The sequence below is a fragment of the Pseudonaja textilis genome, chromosome 1, assembly GCF_049901715.1.
Source record: "Pseudonaja textilis isolate UNSWEBS1 chromosome 1, rPseTex1.2, whole genome shotgun sequence".
Lineage (NCBI taxonomy): Eukaryota > Metazoa > Chordata > Lepidosauria > Squamata > Elapidae > Pseudonaja > Pseudonaja textilis.
The window spans coordinates 66,800,749-66,820,424 of NC_141990.1; the positions used below are offsets into that span (position 1 = coordinate 66,800,749).

The 19,676-nt window shown below is 36.2% G+C and overlaps 1 protein-coding gene across 3 annotated transcripts in view; it reads left to right on the forward strand.

Moving 5' to 3' along the window:
• The window catches only part of PLD5 (phospholipase D family member 5), a 78,762-nt gene extending 61,829 nt beyond the window's left edge, over positions 1-16,933 (forward strand). The window contains exons 5-10 of one of the 3 annotated variants that reach the window (XM_026705281.2): positions 3,589-3,716; positions 9,029-9,226; positions 11,385-11,524; positions 12,831-12,996; positions 14,392-14,506; positions 14,869-15,227. In XM_026705281.2, coding sequence (XP_026561066.1) covers positions 3,589-3,716; positions 9,029-9,226; positions 11,385-11,524; positions 12,831-12,996; positions 14,392-14,506; positions 14,869-15,101 — 980 coding nt within the window. In that variant the 3' untranslated portion in view covers positions 15,102-15,227. Of the gene's footprint in view, positions 1-3,588; positions 3,717-9,028; positions 9,227-11,384; positions 11,525-12,830; positions 12,997-14,391; positions 14,507-14,868 lie in introns of all 3 variants that reach the window. The other 2 variants (XM_087936941.1, XM_026705282.2) reach the window with 2 other exon arrangements.
• Positions 16,934-19,676: the final 2,743 nt, after the last annotated feature.

The following is a 19,676-nucleotide window of genomic DNA, read 5'->3' on the forward strand; positions in this document are numbered from 1 at the left end:
GACTTGCTTGTTAATGGTCTTTAGAATAGAATGGAATGGAATGGAAGAATGGAATGGAACAGAATGGAAGAGAACGGAATGGAATGGAACAGAATAGAATTCTTTATTGGCCAAGTGTAATTGTACACACAAGAAATTTGTCTTGGTGCATATGCTCTTGGTGTAATAAAAGAAAATATACATTCATCAAGAGTCAAGAATCATAAGATATAACACTTAATAATAGTCATAGGGTACAAATAAGCAATCAAATCATACTAGGAAACAGTCAATATAAATTGTAAGGATATAAGCAACAAAATTACAGTCATACAGTCACAAGTGGGAGGAGATAGGTGATAGGAGTGATGAGAAGATTAATAGTAATAGTAATGCAGACTTAGTAAATAGTTGGACCGTGTTGAAGGAATTATTTGTTTAGCTGAGTGATGGCGTTCGGGAAAAAACTGTCCTTGTGTCTAGTTGTTCTGGTGTGCAGTGGTCTATAGCGTCGTTTTGAGGGAAGGAGTTGAAACAGTTTATGTCCGGGATGTGAAGGGTCTGCAAATATTTTCACAGCCCTCTTTTTGATTTGTGCAGAATACAGGTCCTCAATTGAAGGCAGGTTGGTAGTAATTGTTTTTTCTGCAGTCCTAATTATTCTCTGAAGTCTGTGTCTGTCCTGTTGGGTTGCAGAACCAAACCAGACAGTTATAGAGGTGCAGATGATAGACTCAATGATTCCTCTATAGAACTGTATCATCAGCTCCTTGGGCAGTTTGACCTTTCTGAGTTGGCACAGAAAGAACATTCTTTGTTGTGCTTTTTTGATGATGTTTTAGATGTTAGGTCTCCATTTTAGGTCTTGTGATATGATCCTAGCTAGCAGATTGGCATATGCATGAATGAGATAAACCTATCTTTACTTTGAACAGGAAATGTTGCAGTGGCATGGATAGTAGTAACCAGTCTAGGAATTCTCTATCTTACTAACAAAGGTTATTATTGGCTGGGAAGGTAGGGTCTGTTTGGGGACAGTTGTGGTGTAAAAGATTCCAACATGGAGTGTAGTCATGATCAACAAAGAAATGAAAAAAAGAAAGATACTTTGGATGTGTAAAGGGGAAATCATTGTTGGGCTGTTTTCAAATACTTTTTTGTATGATGCAAGCCTGAGTAACATAATGAATTATTTCTGCTGCGTGTGCCACTGCCATGAGATGACATGCTGTATAAATTGTTTAAATAAATACAGACATAGACAAATGTATTTCAGTAGTGTCCCAAGATGCTTTTTCAAGAGGCAACTGGACTTTCTGGTTTTGCTTTGAAGATGTTTAGCTTCTCATCCAAGAAACTACTTCAGCTGCATAGACATTTCAGCACTGTGTTGAAGCTCTGGCCCCCTCAGCTGCATTTTTTTAGCCTTCTTCCTGTACTTCTGATATGGCTAATTGATGAGAACTAAATCGCTTGAAATAGATCTATACTAGTCTCCCTTTATTTCTTTGTCAATAAAATATAAATTCAACAAAAAAAATAATGTGTCGTGAAAGCAACTATCTGCAAAGGCTCCTGTATTGGGGCTGAAAGGTGAAGGCTGAAGCAGTGTGCTTCATCCCATATTTGGGTGGACCAGGTTACCCTAATAGACCAGTTTCACCAGAAAACACTTAACCTGTCCCCTGGTACAGCTGACAAAGTGAGGAAAGCCCATGGCTTAGAGGTTAATACATCTACCTAATATGCTAGTAGCCAGGATTCAATTCCCAGAAAGCGTATGGCTAGCTGATGAGAGCTAAAGAGCTGAATAGCTTGAAATAGATCTATACTAGTCTCTCTTTATTGTAGGAATTTAGGTTCCTCCTCCACCTACACACAAACAAATTAATGTCACCATTGGGTCAAGAATACCTTCTCTCCTTGCAACTACATGACATTACCACTAATCATCAGATAGGTGGACTGGTTTGGCTGGGCTGCTGCAGCTTCTTTACAGCTAAGCTTAGCATTTTCTTTTGGAAGCTACATATCTGCCAGCTGGAACAGCACAGTTACAATTCTTCTGTCAACTCCACTTGCTGCTGGCCAAAATAACCAGTCAGTTTTCCTTTAACATATTATAGCTGCTCTGCTGGCTTCCTTTCATGTGGAAGATCTGTCTAAATCAGCTAAAGCCTTAGCCCAGTTCATCTCTCTGGAGCTTTTCATGCTTTCTCTCTCTGGGACTGGGTTACCCTAAATGAAGCCACCAGAGAGCAATCCATGGATGCAATAAGAGCAGAAAAATAACTACATTTTGCTGCTCTAATTGTAATTCTATCATTGTTAATAAAGGCTGTTAGCAGTGTTTAAACAGGTTCATTTTTTAATCATCTTCTAGTAGCACTATTAAGTGTCTCAGCCTAGAGAAAGCAACTAGTTAAGGCAAAAAAGAGGTGACACCCTGAACATTTGTTATGAGTGCATGACAAAAATGGGAGTGACATAAATGCTGCCCTTGATTTCAGTTGGGTTGCATATAGCCATCAAGCCGCAACTGCTCCGTCTTGACTTTGTAGAGATGCCTCCATCCTTTAGAGGGATTTCAGGAACAATTGTGTTCCTCTGGCAGATACATTTTCTTATTCCATAATTTAAATAATGCTTTCTTCTATTAGTATATACTTAAAGTTCCAATAAAGTTGGCACTGATGATGTTTTGTGCAGATGCTTATTTTTACCTGCATTGTGGCATTTTAAAAATTTTGAATATTAGGAATATTTTTTTACTTTAAAATCTTATTGAAAAGCTAGAAATGTTTTCCTTTTAATGTATGACCAAAAACAAAAAAACTATGCGTTTTCATTCATTTTGGAGAGAATATAAATCATTTGCACTATGTTAGGCTTCTAAAAAATATAACCTATCTTGTGCTACATCCTAAAACATTTTATATAGCTATTTTTTCATTCTTTCTTTGTTTGGAATATATTATAACTTTTTTCCATTTAGCCACTTTTTGTCATTGTCTTCCAAGACCATGCTTAGTGTGCAGTAGTACATTGTACTATAATAATGATATATTATACTTTTGGATCAGTGGGGGCCTAGCTTTGTAAATCAAGATGTTGGACAGTTATTCCATCTTTTTCTTCCTGGGCCATTTTTGGGGGTGGTGGTGGTGGTGGTAAAAGGAAAATAAAGGAAAAAAGAGTTAGAAGTTGAAGGATGGTATCTTTTGTAAAATTCAAAAAATGTGGCAAGACATTGTCTATTGTATGAGAAAAGCTTCATTTACAAGAATTCAAAGTGCTCTGTTTACCGGAGCATAATTGTCTTCCATGTGTCAGTCAAAACTTAATTACTAACTCAAGGCCATACTCATAATCAAAATGAATACAATGAATTGAAAAATATTTTCTAGACACATTTTAATCCGTGAATGTCTGCAGATGGGTAATTACAATTTTGTAACTTCTGCCAGTCTATTTTTAAAACAACTTCAGCCCGAGATATTTTGAACTATCTCTCACCGAGCTCTATGTGACTTTAGGCTTATTATCTTTAAGAGAGGATGATTTAATTATATGTTCTAATTGTGTTTTTTTTTTGTATATTTTGTTTAGGTGCAGAAGTGATAAATGTAAATTTAACTGCTTATAATGATGGTCATTTGCAGTCATCCTTCTGGATTGTGGATAAGCAACATGTATACATTGGAAGTGCCAGTTTAGATTGGAGTTCCCTGGGGCAGGTATTAGTTCTTTAAACTGCAAAGTAAATTCTTAAAAAACCATAGTTAACTTTGTTGAGGAAGAAACAGCCATTGGCTTTTAAATATGTGGATCATTTATGTTATAGTTAATTATTTCATTCATGATATAATTCTGGAAATTGTGCTGTTGTTAATTGAATCTTCTACAATTAGATAAAGTAATATGATACAATAGGCTATATGGCAACCTCTACTACTATTATTAGTATTATTAGCTTTAGTAGGCTGTTTCAACTGCCAATGTACCAGTCAGATTTAACAGATAATCAGAGTTGGAAGGGACCTTGTAGGTCATCTAGTCCAACCCCCCGCCCAAGCCGAAGACCCTACACCATTTCTACAAATGGCAGTCCAATCTCTTCTTGAAAGTCTCAAGTGATGGTGCTCCCACAACTTCCGAGGGAAAGCTGTTCCGTTGGTTGATTGTTCTCATGTTAGAAAGTTTCTCCTTATTTCCAGAGTAAATCTCTCCTTGTTCAGTTTCCATCCAGTATTCCTTGTCTGGCCTATAGGCGCTTTAGAAAATAGATTGACCCCTTCCTCCCTGTGGCAGCCCCTCAAATATTGGAAGACCGCTATCATGTCTCCCCTAGTCCTTCTCTTTACTAGACTAGTCAAGCCCAGTTCCTGCAACTGTTCGTTGTATGTTTTAGCCTCCAGACCCCTAATCATCCTGGTTGCTCTTCTCTGTACTATTTCTGGAGTCTCAAAATCTTTTTTATAATGTGGTGACCAAAACTAGATGCAGTACTCTAGGTGTGGTCTTACTAAGGCTTTATAGAGTGGTATTAGTATTTCCCTTGATCTTGATTGTATCCCTCTGTTAATACAACTTAGGATTGCATTAGCTTTTTGGGCTGCTGCTGCACACTGCTTGCTCATATTTAGCTGGTTGTCCACTAAGACTCCAAGAACCCTCTCACAGGTACTGTTATTGAGCCTGGTTTCACCCAGTCTATATGTGAACTCTTGGTTTTTCTTGCCTAAGTGTAGGACTTTACTTTTCTCTACATTGAATTTCATTTTGTTAGATATGGCCCAGTGTTCTAGTCTGTCAAGATCCATCTGGATCTTGAGCCTATCTTCTTGGGTGTTAGCTATTCCTGCCAGCTTAGTATCATCTGCAAATTTGGTAAGTTGCCTTCTATTCCCTCATCTAAGTCATTAATGAAGATATTGAAGAGTACTGGGCCTAAGACGGAACCTTGTGGCACCCCACTGCTTACTTCCCTCCATGTAGACTTAGACCCAGTAAAGACTACTTGTTGAGTATGGTTTGCCAGCCAGTTGCAAATCCATCTAGTAGTGGTGCTATCTATTCCACTTTTTTCTAGCTTACTAAGAAGTAGGTTGTGGTCTACTTTGTCGAATGCCTTGCTGAAATCTAAATATATTATCTCAACAGTATTTTGCTGGTCTACTAATTTAGTCACTGTGTTGAAGAATGAAATAAGATTGGTTTGGCATGATCTGTTTTTAACAAACCCGTGCTGACTGCTAGTTATTACTTTACTTGTTTCTAGATGTTGGCAGATCTGTTTTTTTATTATCTTTTCCAGTATCTTCCCGGGTATTGATGTTAGGCTGATTGGTCTATAATTTCCTGGGTCTGTTTTTTTCCTTTTTTGAAGATGGGAACCACATCAGCTCTTTTCCAGTCCTCTGGTAGTTCCCCGGTGCTCCAGGATTTTTGAAAGATATGGTGCAGTGGTTTTGAGATGACCTCTGCCATTCCTCTGGGATGTAATCCATCAGTCCCTGGTGATTTGTTTTCATCAAGATCAGACAGCTGTTCTCTTACTATTTTTTTTTACTATTTTTTTATTTCGTCTGTATGTTATTCTCCCATGTATAACACTTTCAGCAGTTAGATCCTCAAGAGGCATATAAATGGGACACAAAGTGTTTCTCCTCCAATAGTCCTTCTATGTCTTCTTCATACTGCTAGTAGGAAATTATTTTAAAGAACTCTTCTGCAGTTAATAATCTGTTTGGAAAATAATTACTTCAGAGAGCAGTGCAGCAGATTTATAAGTTTATAGTCAACAATCAATGATGTCATTTTCCAGATCTAATGCTTATGTTACTCTGGGTCTTTGTGAAATTTGGCAGATACTAGCTTCTTCACTACTATAAAATGTAACAGATTGGATGACATTTCCCCCCAACATCCATTTCCTAAATAACTGATTCTTTGAAGCAACTCAGTTGCAGACCCAAATGACACCGCAGATAAAGAGAGAGAGAAACTCAGCGCAACAGAATCCTGATCCTATTCCACTACTGCTTTTCTTTTTTGTACCACCAATCGTCAGGCAAAAGTATCATGTTTTCCCAAATCTTCTAGATGACATAGGGAATGCATTAGGCTTGTGCAAGCTTCTCTTCAGCACCTCTCTGTGAAAAGCAAGATGATCTATCCCTTGCCGGCAATACAGCATCAGACACAAACAAGTGCTAACTATTAAGGGGTGGTAATCCAAATGGCTGCAATGCAGAATATCACTAAAGAGCCAGACAAGTGAGCACAATGTATGGCCATTCTAGATGGATATATAAATATGTCTCATCATGCTGTGCAGCTTCACATATCTGCTTTGATGGAATTATTTGATCAAATGACCTTCAGATGAAATCACTACATCTGTAAGGCTGCCACAGAGACAAAGACAAACATGGTTAGCAATTTATCTCAGCGTATCTCAGGGAATGAGGCTACAACAGATGGTTCCCAGCCATTGAACAAATTGTAAATTTAGTTTACAGTTAGATCAAATTAGATCAGATTTTGAGCTGTCAGGAGACTTGAATTTGATCTTATCTCAACATCTATAGTTTACTAATCTTGATCTGCCATTCAGATTAGACTACTAAACTAGACAGGGAATCACTAATTAAGCTCTGATAAGATTTTACACGTGTTTAGCCATGTTTTGTGTTTCTTTGTGTGTTGTGTTTTATTTCTCAGACAAATTGTTAAATGCAAAAGTTAGTTTGGACTTTTAAAAATGTCAGAAAGTGAGCCTTATGCATGTTTAATCCAATGTATTTTTATGGGAGTTGTTGAGTCTTGATTTTGTTGCTGGCTTCTAAATAAAAAAAAAATATTTTCTTCATTGTTTGCTATCCACTTGTTTTTGTAGCCCTGTTACCAAAAGAAACAAGAGGCAATTCTCATTGTTTCCTATAAATCAGACATTTTATGGCCCGCAGGCCATATCCAACCTGCAGGCTGTTCCAGCCCAAACTGCAGTGGCAGGCATTGGTGGCAGAGGGCAGGGTGTTATTGGCAGTGGGTGGGTGGACCATTGGCAGCATTGGCAGGATTTTGGCAGCAGGGGTGGGATGTCAGCACTGGCAGCCCACCACAACAGTTCCAGTTTGTCATGTGCCCCTTGAGAAAATTAAGTAAAAATAATTTTAATCCTAAAAGAACAGATTAGTGCTGTTGTTTCAAAAGAGAGGTAAACTCATGTTTATAAAGAGTCTGCATAAGATGTGACAAGTGCTTTCATATATTATGAAATTTAACTACATTTTTCATAGTTGTAAAAAAATAATAGTATAAGAAATGATTCCATATGTGAATTAAAATTAACATAATGAATATATTCAGCTTCTGAAGGAATAAAATTGTCACAATAGAAGAATGATAATTTTTGCATATATGTTTAATATTGAAAGCAAATAATTTCTTCAGGAGTCATAATTTCAAACTTTACAGCCTCAAAGCACCCCTGAAACACCCCTGTGCTATACTCATATTTCGCTTAGCTCTTTTCCAATCATCTTGTCCCATGGAGGGATCAGAATCTAAGCTTTAGACTATTTGTTCCTTATCATATACTGCTTTTTCTCTGGCACTAGAGTAGACTTTCTTGTAAGTTTGACATGCTAGTTGAGATGTACAGGAGTTAGTGGAAAATACAATATGTTCAGAGCATCATATTTGATACAGAATGAAGTTGGCACTAGAAACATAGTGTATTATGTTGACCTGCAGATGTGAACCAAGTAGAATTTTGTAAATGAATAATTTTCCAGGAATTGGAATTGTTGTGCAATCATTTAATACTTATATTGTATATTCACTGTGCTATTTTTTTATTATAAAATGATTTAAATTAAAATATAAAATAGGCATGTGCTGAAGCTCTGTCTCTCTCAGGATTCAGTAAGCAGAATTTACTATCAGCTTACAAGCTATTTGTTATAATATGTTATTAATCACTGATTATTTCCAGCACCAACAAATAAATGCAAAGGAAGACAAAACAATAGGATTCCAGTTTAGACTGAGATGCTCAACATATGCATATATATATTTCAACATAATAGACTTTGCAGCAAAAGAACATAGATCTATAGAGGACGTTATAGCCATCACTCTTCACGCTGCTCTGACTCATCTAGAACAGCGGGGGAGGGGGCTGTGTGAGGATGCTTTTTGTGGATTTAGTTCTGCTTTTAACACAATTCTTCCACACAACTTCTGGACCTTGGGCTTTCTAATTCAATCTGCCTTTGGATTATGGATTTCCTGTCTGGCTGTTCACAGAGGGTCAGATTAGGTAATCATATCTCTTCAGCCCTTATTCTTAACACTGATACACCACAGGGTTGTGTGTTGAGTCCCTTACTCTATACTCTTTACGTGCATGACTGCATTCCCACTCAGGCTAGTAATACTATTGCTAAATTTGCAGATGATACAACAGTGGTGGGACTTATCTCCAGGGGGATGAGGTGGACCGGTTGCTTTCATGGTGTGGAGACAATAACTTGGTCCTCAATACCAATAAGACCAAGGAGTTTATAGTGGATTATAGAAGGAACAGATCAGACATCTAGCCCTTGCTTATCAATGGAGACCGAATGGAGCAAGCAGCCAATTTTAAGTTTCTGGGTGTTACCCTAAAAGAGGACCTGACCTGGGGTGCCAACATTGCAGCCCTGGTCAAAAGGACCCAGCAGAGATTATACTACCTGAATGAAAAACTGCTGATGACCTTCTTCCACTGCACCATAGAGAGCATTTTAACATACTGCACCTCTGTATGGTTTGCCAATTGCACAGTGGCAGATAGGAAAGCACTCCAGAGGGTTAATGTCATTGCCCAGAAGATCATGGTCAGGGTCATGATGTGCACTGAAGATGGTGTTTGACTTCGTTGTATGAGGTGCAATGACAACAAAGTAAACTAAACTAAGCATTTAATAATCACATCATTTATCATTTGAAGCTCTTATAATAGACAATGTGTCTAGTAATACATACTTTGATTTCACAGATGAAGGAGCTTGGCATCATTGTATACAACTGCAGTTGCTTGGTTTTAGATTTACAAAGGATATTTGCCTTGTACAGTTCCTTGAAATCCAAGAGCAAAGTTCCACCCACTTGGTCTAAAAGACTGTATGCAGTGTATGGCACTAAAAATAAGCTGCCTCTTAAGTTGAATGAAACCAAGTCAGAAGTCTTTGTCTCAGTGAGTATTTTTGTTCTTGTTTTTAGATAATGTTAAGCTGCTACCTGAGTTGCTCCCCCCTAAAATTATATCCCTAACACACTCAATATTTGCAAACCCAATAGTGCAATAAATTTATTTATTTATATACCAAACTTATTAACCACACATCTCCTCATAGATGCCATTAGGGTGAAAACATTGTTAGCAGGAAGCAACATATTCCTGTAGTGAAGACTTGCATCTTTATGTGTGAGAAGAAGGTTTGTTGGTACATGATATGGGATGTCCTCAGAGTCTACTCTTCAATTATTTCCTTTTACCCAGAAAAATTATGTTAGTAATAAGGAATAAAAATGAACTTAAAGGAGAAGATGTGCTTCTAAGGAAGTGCAGATACATCTAAGACAGGGCTGTCCAACTCTCAGCCCATGGGCCAGATGTGTCATGCTCTGGCCATGCCCATGCCCGGTTTGGCAAAGGGGGAAAAGTCCTGATATATTACATGATGCTGCTGCGACGATGTGAGTTTGACACTCCTGATTAAGATATGTCTATTAGTAAAGCAATGTTAGGAACTTTGGTGGTAATACAGCAGCCCTCCTCTGAAATCTTTGGGCCTATGAAAGCAAGCAGAACATAGTGATCTTTGTTCTAACAGAAAAGACAACCAAATCAAACACAGCTCTATTACTGATAATTTTATTTGTAATTATAATTGAATATTCTGTCTTTACCCTTCTCTTTCCTCTTTCTTTGCCTTTAAAATAGTTCTTTTCTTACAACAATAGTTACTTAAATTATAAGATTTAGAAGCCAAGGTACTATTATATAGATCAGGCTCCTCAAATCACTAATCAATTTTATTTTAAAACTGCTAATTCCTTTTTTTTTTTTGTGCAAAACAGCCTTTCTTGACTGCAGCCTAAAGTGTAATTTTCTCTATAGTATTTTATGTTGTAATCCTAATATTGGCCCTGTTGGTGATCATAAGGGAAGATGCTGGATATTATTGTGTGATACCATTATCTCAACAACAACGGGAATTATTAGAAAATTCCCATAAATTTGTTGACGATAGCCTGCAGTTGAAAGGAAAGATTATTTTTCAGCTTAACCAAGGCACAGGTGAATCCCTCCAAATTTGAAACTCAGGTCAGACACTTATTGGGGAATGTTTTGAGCTTCTGAAAGCTGCCCTGATGAGCATCGATATGTAATATTTCTACTCCTTCGTTAAACCCCATTCAGTTACAGACATTGCCAAAGGACAAAAGTAATAAAGATATTTGACATCTAAGATCATTGTTGATTTGAAACTTGTTCAAACCTTCTTTAAAAGGGAAATAGATTTTGAAGTATTTCTCTTTGTGGAAACTCATGTGTATAATTATGGTGCTCCATGATGCCAAGAATCTTATGCCAAGACCTGGAAGAACAATCAATTTTTAGTAATTTCCTGAATGTCATACAGGTGAAATCCAGGTGAATCTCTGAGAAGAATGTTCCAGAGGGAAGAAGATGCAACATAATAAATCTTGCATCATAACTAAAGTATAGTTAATATTAAATATTTTGGCTAATGATATTGCTGAAATATTTTTAAATTTTTAAAATGTTTTTATTTATTTTTATGTTACTCTAATGTGAACTCCTTAGAATCTTTTGATTTGAATCAGAAATGAATAAAATAACACAAGAACCCTTCTGGTCACACAAATGGAAAAAAACAAAGGTTTTTTTATTCTAGCCCCTGTAGCATTTGCTCTGGAGTATCCCCAATTTATCCAGAGAAAATTATGGATTTTGTAGTTGCAAACATATATATATATAATTATGTTCAAGATTCCATTACAGGTAATGATGGATTTTGCAACTACACGATTTAAATAATTTCTGCATTATTTATTTATGCAGAATAATTATGAATTCAACCAACACCTTTATTAGAGAAATCAGAGATAGCAATTATATCCTGGTTTTCAGAACAGAAATACTTTCACGGTAGCATATAAGTAACATAAAATATATTGATAAAACATCGTGATAAACACTATTAAGATATTAAAAGTTATACATGCCATCTTGTTACAGGTGTGAGTACGTTGGTTTTATAATTCTACCCTGAAATGAGATCTTCTATATTTCTGTTAATATATTTTTAATCTTTTCTCCACAGAATTCGCCAAAGCTCCTATGCCCTAAAGACAGGACTTTGGATACTGATGCAATCTATAGTGTGGTAGATAATGCTGAAGAGTTTATATATATAGCTGTTATGGACTATCTGCCTATTGTTAATATAATAAATGAGACAAGGTGAGTAGACACCATAAATCTTTATTATGTGTTGTTATATTAATATAAAGACATTATATTTTCTGAGAAAAGCATTTGGTAAGAACTCTCTTTCCCAGTTTAGCACATTCAGGAGCTTATGTTGTAGAGTGATTAAAATGTTAGGTCTAAGATAGAGAAGAACCAATTTCAAACCTACCCTCAAGAATTCAAATTCACTGGATAACATTAAGCCCTAGTTCATAGGTTTGTTGTAAGAATGGAATGAAAGAACATGTCCTTATGTATTCCCTGGAATTCCTGGGGGAAATACAAATATAAATCTAACAAATGAATAATATATTCTAATAGTAATAGGATGTCCGTTTCCAGAATTCCTATGATACTTCTTGGCTGGAAACTGTAGAGGATGTAAATCCCAACTAAACTGAAAAGTAGCAAGCCTGCAAAGGTTTAAAGATTTTGTAGATTTTGCTGAGCACATCTGAGATTCAGTCACAAATCCTGCAAAAAAAATTTTAAAAATTTCTTTGCAGTTCTATAGCTAGTATATTTCATCATGTTGATAAGTACTATCACAATGGTCATGTACTATCACAATGTAATTTATTTCCTAATTTTCCAAGTTAATGTTTATTTTTAATACATCATTTATTCAGACTTGTTACCACACACTATGTTTGAAATGGGAAAATATATAACTTGATTTCTTAACGTGACCTGTCAATTAGAAGTGATTTCTAGCAGAATCACTGGTTTTTTTATGTGCACGTGAAGTCCTAAGGAAAAAGCAATCTAACCAGCCCTCGTATCCCTGAGTCAGTAGAACCATGAGAAATTCTATTTTTTTACTATGCAAGAAAAAGAAAAGAAACTACATCACTACCTCCAATTCTAAAAGTTCTAGTAAATTTGATAAAATACTATTGGGCTTCACTCCTTGGCTAATACTATTCTAAATTGTGACTGAAAAAAAAAGATAAAAAATACCATATCATATTACCAGACTGTTCTCCTACAACACTTGTATTTTAACTAATACAACTAGGATCATTGTCACATTCCTAGCTCTACTTTTATCCATTCTTGGACTTCCACTATATTGTCTAGCCATACAATTTGACCTTGACAATTTTACTATACTTCTTTTTCTCAATAAGTTGATAAGATCTACCTTTTTCTTAGCTTTCAGGAATTTCAATGTGAGAGATTGTATGAGAGTCATGGTACTTCAGAATTGCTTGGTTAGGGTTTTGGTTTAGTTATTACATCACAAATCCTGGCTTTTCATCAAAAAAATTGAATAACATAGGCTGCTTTTTTATAGGTATTGGCCTTTTTTGGATGGAAAGATAAGAGAAGCATTGATTCTACGTAATATTAAAGTGCGACTCCTTATCAGTTTCTCCAAAGAAACAAATCCCCTCACTTTTAACTTTATTTCATCTCTTAAAGCAATTTGCACTGAGGTTTCTGACTGTAGTTTAAAAGTTGTAAGTATTTCTCCTCTTGTTTGTTTATGTAGCTAAAACAATATTATAGTATATTTCTTTAGCAATTGTGTTGAATCTCAATCATATGAATTTCAATGTAAACTCACAGCAAAATAAAACATAGTCTTCTTTCCTCTCAATATAATAATGGAAAGCTAAGATCATTATTTCAAGTTTCCATATTATTCTCACTGCCCATTCTCTGTTCAGATTGTGTTTGATTCCCCTCTTGCCAGTTAAGCAGGGTTACAATTGTGGTATATATGTTGATTCTTTGATTCTATGAATCTTTCATAATTTTCTTCATAATATGAGTGGAGAAGACTTCTCAGAATATTGTTTCTTCTTTACCTAAAATCTAAAAAGTTGTTCAGATATATTGTTCAGTAATATTATTCCTCTTCTCCTATAGCAAAGTCCTCAAAAGAACTATTGTAACTTTTCCCCCCATGAGTACAGCACAGCTTTCTCTTGTATTTTAAAGAGGAAGGTTTTGATTCTTTTTAACTAATTTAAACTATAGTTATGTCCAATCTCAGACAAACTGGGTTAGGTTTTCAATGTGATTTAGGAACACTATTTGTGGTTTAGGAAATTGCTTATTTCTCTAATCCAGAAAAAATAAATAAAGCTAGTATCAATGAACTGTAACTGAAAATCTTTCGGTCTTTTATTTTGGGCTGTATCAAAATAATAGTGGGGAATTAGGGTACCAATTTGAGGACATGCTACTTACTGTCTTTATGAATTACAGGTAGTCATCGACTTACAACAGTTCATTTAATGACTGTTCAAAGTTACAACGGCACTGAAAAAAGTAGCTTATGCTTGTTTTTCACACAACAATTGCAGCATCCCCATGGTCATGGTATCAAAATTCAGATGCTTGGCAACTGACTCATATTTATGACAGTTCCAGTGTCCTGGGGTCATGTGATCTCTTTTTCTGACCTTCTAACAAGCAAAGTCAATGGAGAAATCGCATTCACTTAACAACCATGTTACTAACTAAACAACTGAAATGATTCATTTAACTGTGGCAGGAAAGGTGCGAAAATGGGGCAAAACTCACTAAACAAATGTTTCACTTAGCAACAGAAATTTTGGGCTCAATTATAGTCATAACTTGCAGATTACCTATACTTACTGTTTACATAATCACAACTAGCAACAAAGTATCACGCTTTTGAAAATCAACTTGTCTATTAATGTGGAAATTTTGCAAAATGCAATCAAAACTTATAACTCTTCTTTATATTTAGGTTATTTCATAATGTTTTTATAGATTTTATTTTCCTTTTTCCAAATCTGATAGGTCAGCATTTTTCAATTTAAAGTTCCTCCAGCAATTTGGAGATTAGCTATATCTAAGTGAGTTTTTTTTATTTAATGCAGAAATTCTTTGACCTTGAATCAGAAAGTGCATGTTTTATTAAGGAGCCAAAAAGCTCTTCTCTTCTCAAGCTAAATCGCAATAAATATGTGGTGACTGAAAGAGCTGCTTATATTGGTAAGTAAAGAATTGAATGAGCCAGTTGCTGTCTGGTTATTTGTATATTATTTGTAGCTTTGCATCTAGAATAACTGATTAAGTATAAAGCATTTGAAGAATGAAAATCTAATTTATATAATAATTTATATAAAATTTTGCTTTATTAGTAAACATTAGATTTGAAAGAATTAGCATGTGACATAATCTGCTTATTTATAAAGTTGAGATTGTCATGAAGAAAGTAAATTTAATCTGCCTCTATATTAAATATAAAATGTCAAAAGTGTTCAGCCTGAAGTTTAATTAAGAAAAAGAGTTGTTCTTGAGGAATGTTTTCCAATTGTTATATAACTTTGATTGTCCTTTCATTTACCTTATAGGTAATTTTGACTGGGTTGGGACCTATTTTAATCAGAATGCTGGAGCTGGTCTTGTCATCAATCATGCAGATACAGGGAACAAAACCAGCATAGTTAAGCAACTTAAAGCTGTGTTTGAAAGGGACTGGTATTCACATTATGCTAAAAGTTCAACAGCAAAGATCTTAAACTGTCTAATCTACAAACACAGCAAAGCCGCAGCCAATAAGTCTGCCATAAGCAATATGAACTGACGCCCCTTGTACTGTTCAGTGTCACAGCCAAGGGAGAAATAGAGTAGGACTGATGCTGACTCCCACTTTCTTATTTATGGACATTAGACTTTTTAAAAAATAATAAAAAATATTTATAGTAAAAAAGCACACTTATATAAAATGTTCTTTAAACTATATTCTGTATACTGTATTATTTACAAATATTAGATTTGTTACTGCTGACAATGAATGTCTTTTCAGCTTTGCTATTGGTTTGAACATATTCATATTTAAAAGCATGTTGGATTCTTTAGTTTAAAGGTTATCTCTACCTCTCTCTGCTATATAGTAAAATGTATATACAAAGCAAGTTTGATTATGGAAAAAAATTCTTAGAACAGTTGATAGTAAGTGCAGATTTCCCTCAATCCCACAACTGAAGTACATACAAAGCCTGTATTATATAAATACCGGTAGTATATTGCCAGTTTAAGATACTGATTGTCCATCTGAATTTATAATGCTATATCCAACTCATTTATATTTAAATGACCTACTATTATTTGAACCTCTAAAATAAAATTGTACAAGGAATAGTTCTAATCAACCATAACCATTACTGTCTGCCACTAATCTACTTTGATTTTCTAGTTTTTTTTAAAAAAATGCTTTAATCTCTACAAAATACATTTTTATTTTTTAAGATATGAGATAACAGTAGGTTGCATGTAACTTTACCTGCCATACTGAAGCAAAGTGCTTCTCTCTGCATAAAATCGTTTCTGCAGGGCTAAAGCTTACTTTTATGTTGTGAAGAAATGGGGAACAATCCACTAGGATGGTGTTTCTCAAGCTTGGCAACTTGAAGAATTCCCCAACCACTTCAGTAGGGGCTCAGAGGAAATTCACCCCTTCTTTCCTTCCCAGGCAGCCCACAAGGGTGGATGAGCATTCACTCATGTCTCCCTCCTCATCTCCCATGTAATCCACTAAGCAATCCCTGATCTCCTGCAAAAGGACAGTATCATTCTGATGAGCTCCAACCCTAATCCTAACCCTTTTGAAGTCAGCAATTGTGATGCAAATGAATTGTGATATGAGGTTTACTCAAGCTTCTGATAAGATCCTAAGAGATCTTAAAATGAAGTTAAAAGTTAAAATGACTTGGGTTGTAGTTGATTATCGAATACCATGTTAGCAGAAAATGGCTTTATTTAAAAAAAACATGGTGAGTTCTTCTGTTACTTAAGATGTTTATCCCTACTGTTCATGGAGAAATAATTGTTTCCACTTTAACATTTTTCAGATGAATATTCTTAGACTAACTTTTCTAGCATCTAAATGACTTTGTTTACTGTTTTTTTTTTAAAGCCAACTTATATAACAATGTCACTTGAGTACCTCTTTTTAATAAACACAAATCCTTATAGATTTCTAAAGCTCACAACATAATCTATAGAGTATCTGATTATAAAGTGGATTTAATTTTAAAATCTTAGATTTTGAGACAGAGAAGCAGACTAATTAACATAACAAAAGAATTTTTTGTAGGCAAATGTAATATTTCTCATTTAAACTGCTTAACTCTCTATTAGCAAGCCGATTGTTAGTATTTAAAATATTTTTAAAATAAATTCCTACTAAACTAAAATTAATCCGTCACTTTCCCCAACAAAGTGAAAACAGGGAAAATAGGGCAGCCTTATACCATAGTTCTAGGGCAATTTTTGCATGTATACAATTATATTTTTGATTTTTGATTATTATAATAGCCAAGGTGTTGTGATAGGTTGGAAAAGTTGCTCAGAAGCTGTATTTTCATGTCAAGTTCTGGGAAATTATCTATAAATTGTTATCAGTAGCCATTTGTCAAAAACCCATCACTCCCATTCATATTCTTTCACTAGAGATATGAGCTTCCAAATTTCAGCTTGCTTAATATTGAGGCAAGGTATTCCGCATTGATAAATGCAGTTACTTTCTTCTGGCTGAGCAGGAAAGTTTAATTTGAAGTGGAAAGTGAAAGCACCAACTTTCAGAGCTAGCTGGTATAATACATAGTAAGGGTTGCAATGATGTTGGAAGAAGATTAATGGAACACCAGAAACTTTTAGATCAGTGGTTCCCAACCTTTTTTTCGCCCCGCACCCTTAAAGAAATTTCACTCGAACCTCGCACCCCCTGAAATTTAGACTTTGGGAACTACTGAACGCGTTAAATATATGGTAGGATTGAATCTTTTCAGCTATGTATGTGACGGCCACTAAATAACGATACTTAACTCTAAAATGAAAACAAAGTTAATCCATTGCATAATAAATAAAAATGCCAACATATAGCCAATATCCTATTATTTACCTGGACTTTTCTCGCACCCCCTGGAATATTGTCTCGCATCCCCAGGGGGTGCGAGCACCCCAGGTTGGGAACCCCTGTTTTAGATTATTCACTGAGTCTCTTCATATCAGTCAGAAGTAAACTGACTTCAGCAGGGTGAATGTGGATAGAATTGGACTCCAAAGCTTTCTTTTAATCTGAATTCCTAAAGTTACTTTAGTTTATTGCAGACATATTCTCCTCCTTTTGTTCATCACATCCATTATTTTAGTCTAGAATTTTTATGTTCTAATGATGCTGAACTCCTTCTAGCACTGTGATTTCTGACAGAACAGAATATTTGTAGCTCAGGGTTGAAATGAGGGATCCTTGGTGCTTTCTGAGCTTGGTTGTTTTATTGCAGACATTTCATTACCCAAACTAGGAAACATCATTAGTGCACTGAGGATTTTCCCTACTTTGAGTAATGAATTGTCTGCAAGAAAACAACCAAGCTCAGAGAGCACCAAGGACCCCTCAGTCTGTGATTTACCTATAGAAAAGTCCTTAACAATATATAATTCAGTCATCCTGTTTAATGTTTATTGAAACAATAGATGTGTTCATGCACAAAATGTGCTTTGTTTCCTGCACGGAACATCATGATTTACAAGAGCATTGTGATTTGCAAGTCTTGTCATGGCTGCCTGATTTATTTATTTTTTCACATATCTCATATCATAAAGCTTTTATATAGCTTAGTAGCTATGTAAATACATAAATAAATCTGGAATCCAAAGGAGCTTTGCATTATACAGACATAGGATGTGAGATTTTCAGGCTGCAAAAGTCAAGGGGGACAGAAAGATAGTTAAAAACTCAGAAAAACCCAACGTTTTGTTACTGTAAACTGAACATTGGAGGGAAGAGTCAGATTCTTTAAATATTTACACTCCCCTTCAAAAATATTGTGTCCTGGTGGCATTCCCTTCCTATTCCTGCAACAACAACAACAACAACAAAAATAATAATAACAACCGTGGTTTCTATATGAAAGAAAGATAGGCAAACACTTGAGAAACAGTGTCTCCTTGCTGGCTGCCATCCAAATTGCTCAGCAAATAATTCTTTGACACTTGAAGTGCTACAGAAAATTGCCACAACTTCAAAAGCTTTGTGGCAGAATGCACCACTAGCTGAATCACACATAAATACACTGCTCAAAAAAAAAATAAAGGGAACACTTAAACAACACAATGTAACTCCAAGTCAATCACACTTCTGTAAAATCAAACTGTCCACTTAGGTGGCAACTGATTGACAATCAATTTCACATACTGTTGTGCAAATGGAATAGACAACAGGTGGAAAGCTTAGGCAGTTAGCAAGACATCCCCAATAAAGAAGTGGTTCTGCAGGTGGTGACCACAGACCACCTCTCCGTTCCTATGCTTTCTGGCTGATGGTTTGGTCACCTTTGAATGCTGGCGGTGTTTTCACTCTAGTGGTAGCATGAGACGGAGTCTTCAACCCACACAAGTGGCTCAGGTAGTGCATCTCATCCAGGATGGCACATCAATGCGAGCTGTGGCAAGAAGGTTTGCTGTGTCTGTCAGCGTAGTGTCCAGAGAATGAAGGCGCTATCAGGAGACAGGCCAGTACATCAGGAGATGTGGAGGAGGCTGTAGGAGGGCAACAACCCAGCATCAGGACCGCTATCTCCGCCTTTGTGCAAGGAGAGACAGGAGAAGCACTGCCAGAACCCTGCAAAATGACCTCCAGCGGGCCACAAATGTGCATGTGGCTGCTCAAACAGTCAGAAACAGACTCCATGAGGGTGGTAAGAGGGCCCGACATCCACAGGTGGGGGTTGTGCTTACAGCCCAACACCATGCAGGATGTTTGGCATTTGCCAGAGAACACCAAGATTGGCAAATTCACCATTGGTGCCCTGTGCTCTTCACAGATGAAAGCAGGTTCACACTGAGCACATGTGACAGACATGACAGGGTCTGGAGATACCGTGGAGAACGTTCTGCTGCCTGCAACATCCTCCAGCATGACCGGTTTGGCAGTGGGTCAGTAATGGTGTGGGGTGGCATTTCTTTAGGGGGCCGCACAGCCTTCCATGTGCTCGCCAGGGGTAGCCTGACTGCCATTAGGTACCAAGATGAGATCCCCAGACCCCTTGTGAGACCATATGCTGGTGCGGTTGGCCCTGGGTTCCTCCTAATGCAAGACAATGCTCTTAGACCTCATGTGGCTGGAGTGTGTCAGCAGTTCCTGCAAGACGAAGGC